Source organism: Macrobrachium nipponense, chromosome 28 (assembly GCF_015104395.2).
Source record: "Macrobrachium nipponense isolate FS-2020 chromosome 28, ASM1510439v2, whole genome shotgun sequence".
Lineage (NCBI taxonomy): Eukaryota > Metazoa > Arthropoda > Malacostraca > Decapoda > Palaemonidae > Macrobrachium > Macrobrachium nipponense.
The window spans coordinates 58,655,961-58,663,322 of record NC_087217.1 but is presented as its reverse complement, the minus strand read 5'-3'; the positions used below and the strand labels follow the sequence as shown (position 1 = coordinate 58,663,322).

Here is a 7,362-nt window from a genome sequence, read left to right as displayed (position 1 = left end):
TAAATGCTTTCCATTCGGGATGGGAAACAGTGTTTGCAAACAATGTTTCCTAGTGTGGACAGGCCTTAAAATAACTAAACTGATATTTTATTGGATTTACTTGTGTTTTTAATAGCTGATACGGATGTCAAATAAAATATATTTATCATTTTTCTACAGGAAAAACAATTCTGTACAATCAAGGCTGAAAGCGGCAACAGCAACATTCCTGAATTTCTTGTAGATTTCATTGAAAACTTCTAAATAAATGAAACTACGCTTTGGCAAGTCTAATCCAAGGGCTATCATAACAGATTAAGCCTATCTATGTATGTTTCTTTGTGGTTATAAATCATATATGCAAGTGAAGTTTTCAGTGAGAATAAATAGAACGATTACGAACTTAAATTATCTTCTAAGGAATTTCGTTTTCATAACATATTCAATAATCAGTATGAAAGTCCGTGCGATCAAATTTAAACTCTTAACAAATTCATATAGGATTTTTTCTACCACTCTCATTGGACATCTTATTTGTTAATGATTTTTTTTTTTTTTTATGAAGTCGGACTGTGCAGGCATAACTGAACGTTAGTGGAGGGATTTAGATTCGTTCCGTCGGGAATTTATTCATTCATTCTTTCTTTCTTTCTTTCTTCCTTCCTTCCTTCCTTCCTCGGAGACAGAGACGATGAAGACGGAACCTCCCCCTGTCTCCAAGGAAGGATTCCCCGACAGAACGGATCGAAGCTCGGCGTCCGATTAAAAAACCAACCTTAGCTCAACCACCTTACTTGGTCACGATTAAAAATCATGTTGACAAAGTGTTTAAAACTTGTTAAAATGGCTGTATCATTTACAGGATTACCCTTGTGGTTTGGATGCGGGACTGGAGGAGACGACAATCCCAGCATGGCTAATATTCTTTATAATAAATTGTCCCAGTTCCTCGGAACATTGTCTGGGATTGAAACTCTGGATAAAAAGGTTATATCGGACCATCAACAGGAAATTCATTCCATCGGAAATAGCTGGCCTAAGGCAAATTTGGAAGGCTCAAGTGAGCGGAATTCCGTCATGAGCCGCCGCAGACGTGAGGAAGACGAAGATATTGAATTCTTGGAAATTTTGGGAAAGATGATCAACGTACCACACACGACCGAGTTCCCCGAACCCTCATTGCTCAAGGATTTCAAGAGGAATCATATCCATGAAATGTTCCTCGGGATGAAGAGGAGGACAGAGAGGCTGGAGAGGGAAAACAGTGCTCTCAGAAGGATGCAAGAGGACAATGACCGGCACCAGAGGACGACCGTTCAGCGCGAGAAGAGGATGAGAAGTCTACAGGAAGAAGTCGCTGCTTTGGCGGCCGACAATATAAAAACCAAAAGAGAAATGGAACAGAGACTTCGCCTTCTCTTAGAAGAAAGGAATCATCTCCAGAGTGAAAATCTGGTTAAGGAGACGATGATTGATCGTCTCGAAAACGAGAAAAGAGAAGATATTAATAAAATAATCTCTGGAAACCATGAAGAAGCAAATGAACGCCCTGACGATATCTTTGCAAGAAAAAGAGAGAAACGTCAGGGAAAAGGAAGACGCAATAACAGAACTGAAGACAGAAAACGCCAGGCTCGAAACGGAACGAAATACGAGTGAGAGAGAAAAAGATGTGGGGAGAAAAAAAGTTGACGAGGCGATGAAGGAAATACTGACATTAAGAGAGAGGCAAGAGCAACTTTTGGAGTTGTTACTTGAGGAAGAGAGAACGAGTGAAGAAATGGCAAACGCAGTGTTAAGTCTCTATCAGATAATGAGCACCGAGGACTCCCCAACTGAGCCGAGCGACATTAAGTTAAAAAGTGAAGGAGTTCAGGAAGTATTTCTCAATGAAGGACAAGAATGTTCAAACGCAGATGTGATAACAGAGGAAGACATAGGGGAGTTACTTGAAGCACTAGAGGAGATGCTCAAGGGAGAAATAGAAATGGCAATTGAGGAACAGAGAGATGACATGTTCCTTATGGTTTTACATGATATACTCGAGGATAAAGAGGAGCCACCACCTCAATATAAGGAGATACTCGAGATTGTACACGAGGAAACAAAGATGGCACCTGAAGATTTAGATGAATTACTTGACGGATTACTTGACGGAACAAAAGAGGTGCTAAGGAAAGAAATAAATATGCCTAGAGAGAGTTTAGAAGAGATAGTTGAGGATATAGAGGAGATACTTCTGGAGCACATAAAGGAGAGTGTTAAGGAGATGATGGCTGAAAGGCAGACAAAAAGAAAATGGGGAAGAAAGTTATGGAAATCACTAATTCGGAAGAATAGGCAGAGAAAGGGCAGAAGGAAGGCTGGAAAAGAGCTAAGGAAACAGAAATTAAGGCCTGAAGGGCAAGAAGAGTTGAAGACTCAAATGGTTAATAAGGAGACGATGACTGACCATCTCGAACACGAGAGAAGAGAAGAATTTAATAAAATAATCTCTTTGGAAAACCATCTGGAAGCCATGAAGCAGCAAATGAACGCCCTGACGATATCTTTGCAAGAAAAAGAGAGAAACGTCAGGGAAAAGGAAGACGCAATTAACGAACTGAAGACAGAAAACGCCAGGCTCAAAAAGGAACGAAATACATGTGAGAGAGAAAAAGATGAGGGGAGAAAAAAAGTTGACGAGGCGATGAAGGAAATATTGACATTACAAGAGAGGCAAGAGCAACTTTTGGAGCTGTTAGTGGAGGAAGAGAAAAGGAGTGAAGAAATGTTAAGTGCAGTGCTAAGTCTTTATCAGATAATGAGCACCAATGAATCTCAAATTGAGCCCAGCGATCGGCGCCCAAGGCCAGAGGATTCGAGAACACGACAGAGGGCCAACTCCCCTCCACTGGACGAAAGCAATGAAAATGGCTGGATATGTATGGAGGACTGTGAATACTCTGTAGTGTGTGACGAAAAAGACGATCCATCCAGCCAAAGTCATTCTTCAAGAGCAGACTGTGAATTCCACAGTGTGTGTCGATATTCGTGGCCCATGAGAGATTCGGGAGAACCGACTGTAAATGAGTGCGACAGTAATTTAAAAAGTGAAGCTAACGACGACCTTACGTCAGGAGTTCAGGAAGTACCTCTCAATGAAGGACACGAATGTTCAAACGCAGATGTGATAACAGAGGAAGACATAGGGGAGTTACTTGAAGCACTAGAGGAGATGCTCAAGGGAGAAATAGAAATGGCAATTGAGGAACAGAGAGATGACATGTTCCTTATGGTTTTACATGATATACTCGAGGATAAAGAGGAGCCACCACCTCAATATAAGGAGATACTCGAGATTGTACACGAGGAAACAAAGATGGCACCTGAAGATTTAGATGAATTACTTGACGGATTACTTGACGGAACAAAAGAGGTGCTAAGGAAAGAAATAAATATGCCTAGAGAGAGTTTAGAAGAGATATTCGAGGATATAGAGGAGATACTCCTGGACCACATAAAGGAGAGTGTTAAGGAGATGATGGCTGAAAGGCGGACAAAAAGAAAATGGGGAAAAAAGTTATGGAAATATCTAATTCGGAAGAACAGGAAGAGAAAAGGCAGTAGGAGGGCTGAAAAAGAGTTAAGTAAAGAGAAAGTTAGGCCTTAAGAGCAGGAAGAAGTGAAGGCAAAAACAGAAAATGATTAAGGAGAATAGAAAGCATTTGTAAAACAAAGCTGTAACCACCAACTTGGCTGGTGCTGGAACAGGACGCGAGTAGGTGGCGGGCTCAAGGACGACCGAACTGAGGAACGGCTGGTGGTTTGGGGGGACCACCAGACGTTCGCTGGAACAGGAACGATGCAAGGTTTACGGGCGTGAGGGGACCAAACTCAGGAACGGCTGGTGGTTTGGGGCGAAAAAACACCAGACGTTCGCTGGTAACAAGGAACAATGGGCAAAGGTTACGGGCGTGGAGGAGGAACAAAACTTTCAGGGGGGAACCAGCCTGGTGTTGGGGGGACCACAGACCGTTTTCGCTGGAACAAGGACAATGCAGGGTTTTACGGGCGTGAAGGAGGACCAAAACTTTCAGGAACGGGCTGGTGGTTTGGGGGGACCACTAGGACGGTTCGCTGGAGCCAAAGACAATGGCAGGTTTTCGGGCGTGAAGGAGGACCAAACTCAGGAACGGCTGGTGGTTTTGGGGGAACCAACTAGACGTTCGCTGGAAACAAGGACAATGCAAGGTTTTTCGGGCGTGAAAGGGAGGTTTCCAATACTCAGGGAAGGATGGTGGTTGTGGAACCACGAGACGTTCGCTGATACAAGGACAAATGGCAAGGTTTTCCGGGCGTGAAAGGAGGACCATAACTCAGGAACGGCTGGTGGTTTGGGGGGGAACCAACCAACGTTGCTGGAACCGGACGATTCAATGTTTACGGGCGTGGAAGGGGACCAAACTCGGGAACGGCTGGTGGTTTGGGGAAACCACCAGACGTTCCTGGAAAACCGGAAACGGATTTTGCAAGGTTTGTCGGGCCGTGAGGAGGACCAAAACCGGAACGGGCTGGTGGCTTTGGGGGAACCACCAGGACGTTCGCTGGAACAAGGAATGCAAGGTTTTCGGTGGCTTTTGGGGGTGAAGGAGGACCAAACTCAGGAACGGCTTGGTGGTTTGGGGGAACCACCAGACTTCGGAATTGAACAAGAACAATGAGGTTTTCGGGCGTGAAGGAGGACCAATCTCGGACGGCTGGGTGGTTTGGGGGGAACCAACCAGGACGTTTTCGCTGGAACCGGACGATTACAAGGTTTACGGGCGTGAGGAAGGACCGCAAACTCAGGAAACGGCTGGTGGTTTGGGGGAACCACCAGACGTTCGCTGGACAAGACAATGCAAGGTTTTTCGGGCGTTGGAAGGAGGACCAAACTCAAGGACGGCTGTGGTTTTGGGGGGAAACCACCCAGACGTTCGCTGGAACAAGGACAATTTTGCAGGGTTTACGGCGTGAGGAAGGAAAAACCTCAAAGGGAACGGCTTGGTGGTTGGGGGGAACAAGGACATGGCAAAGGTTTCGGCGTGGAGGAAGGACCAAACTTTCAGGGGGACCGGAATGGTGGTTTGGGGGAACCACAGACGTTCGCCGAATAAGACCAATGCAAGGTTTTACGGGCGGTGAGGAGGACCAAACTCAAGGAATGGCTGGGTGGTTTGGAAGGGGACGCACGAGACGTTCGCTGGAACTAAGGACAATTTGCAAGTTTTACGGGCGTGGGAGGAGGACCAAAACTCAGGAAACGGCTGGTGGTTTTGGGGGACCGCACTAGACGTTCCGCTGGAAAGACAATGCAAGGTTTCCGGGCGTGAAGGAGGACCAAACTCAAGGAACGCTGGTGGTTTGGGGGGAACCACTAGACGTTCGCTGGAAGCAGACAATTTGCAAGGTTTTCGGGCGTGAGGAGGTCCAAACTCAGAACGGCGGTGGTTTTGGGGGACCACTAGGACGGGTTCACCTGGAAACAAGAACAATTTGCAAGGTTTTCGGGGTTGAAGGAGGACCAAAACTCAGGAAGCGGCTGGTGGGTTTGGGGGGGACCAAACCAGACGTTCGCTGGAACCGACGGGATTGCAAGTTTACGGCGTGGAGGAGGACAAACTCAGGAAAGGCTGGTGGTTTTGGGCGGAACCCAGACGTCGCCTGGAACAAGGACAATTTTGCAAGGTTTTCCGGGCGTGAGGAAGGCGAACCAAAACTCAGGAACGGCTGGGTGGTTTTGGGGGACCACCAAGACGTCGCTGGAACCAAGAATGCAAGGTTTTTCGGCGCGTGGAAGAGGACAAACTCAGGAACGGCTGGTGGTTTTGGGGAAACCACCAAGACGTTCGCTGGAACAAGGACAATTTTGCAAGGGTTTTTCGGGCGTGAGGAGGAACCAAACTCAGGAACCGGCTGGTGTTTGGGGGAAACCACCAACGTCGCTTGGAACCAATGGAACAATGGCAAGGTTTTCGGGCGTGGAGGAGGACAAACTTTCAGGGGGAACCGGCTGGTGGTTTGGGGGGACCACCCAGAGTTCGCTTGGAACAAGACAATGGCAAGGTTTTCGGGCGTGAAGGAGGACCAAACTCAGGAACGGCTGGTGTTTGGGGGAAACCACTAAGGACGTTTTCGGGCTGAAAAAAGACAATGCAAGGTTTTTCGGGCGTGAGGAGGTCCAAACTCAGAACGGCTGGTGGTTTGGGGGAACACGAGCCGTTTTTCGGGGGTGGAACCAAGACAATGCAAGTTTTCGGCGTGAGGAAGGTCGCAAACTTCCAGAAACGGCCTGGTTGTTTGGGGGACCAACGAGACGTTCGCTGGAACCGGACGATGCAAGGTTTTCGCGGCGGTGAGGAGGACCAAAACTCAGGGAACGGCTGGGTCGGTTTGGGGAACCACCAGGACGGTTCGCTGGAACCCTCGGAAACGATGCAAGGTTTCGGGCGTGAAGGAGGACAAACTCAGGAACGGCTGGTGGTTTTGGGGGGGGAAACCCCCACCAGGCGTTGCTGGAAACAAGACAATGCAAGGTTTTCGGGCCGTGGAAGGAGGACAAACTCAGGAACGGCTGGTGGTTTGGGGGAAACCACCAGAGATTCGCTGGAACAAGGACAATTTTGCAAGAGTTTTCGGGCGTGAAGGAGGACCAAAACTCAGGAAACGCTGGTGGTTTGGGGGACACAGGCGTTCTTCTGGAACAAGACCAATGGCAAGGTTTTCGGGGGCCGTGAAGGAGGACCAAACTCAGGAAACGGCTTGGTGGTTTGGGGGAACCCACCAGACGTTCGGCTGAACAAGACAATGCAAAGTTTCGGGCGTGAAGGAGGCCAAACTCAGGAACGGCTGGTGGTTTGGGGGAACCACCAGACGTTCGCTGAACAAGACAATGCAGGTTTTCGGGCGTGAGGAAAGGACCAACTAGGAACGGCTGGTGGTTTGGGGAACCACAGACTTCGCTGGAACAAGACAATGCAAGGTTTTCGGGCGTGAGGAGGACCAACTGCAGGAACGGCGGTGGTTTGGGGGACCACCCATGACGTTCGCTGGAACAAGCAATGCAAGGTTTTCGGCGTGATGAGGACCAACTAAGAACGGCTGGTGTTTGGGGGACCACCAGACGTTCGCTTGGAACAAGGACAATGGCACGGTTTAAAACGGGCGTGAGGACAACCGGGAACTGAGGAACGGCTGGCTGGTTTGGGGACCACGAGGACGTTCGGCTGGAACCAAGCCAATACAAGTTTTTACGGGCGTTGAGGAGGACAAAACTCAGGACGGATGGTGGTTTGGGGGGACCACGGAAGAGACAATTCCAGTTTTACGGGCGTGAAGGCGACAAAACTTCAGGAACGCTGG

General features: G+C 48.1%; 1 protein-coding gene across 1 annotated transcript; it reads left to right on the top strand.

The window, feature by feature from the left end:
- Positions 1 to 1,678: 1,678 nt before the first annotated feature.
- On the top strand, positions 1,679 to 3,631 carry LOC135201204 (trichohyalin-like). Its single transcript, XM_064230082.1, has one exon. It carries the CDS (start codon positions 1,679 to 1,681, stop codon positions 3,629 to 3,631), a length of 1,953 nt encoding a protein of 650 aa, XP_064086152.1.
- Positions 3,632 to 7,362: the final 3,731 nt, after the last annotated feature.

Coding starts and splice junctions, on each gene's coding strand:
- LOC135201204 (XM_064230082.1), top strand. CDS start 1,679: ATGAAGGAAATACTGACATTAAGAGAGAGGCAAGAGCAACTTTTGGAG.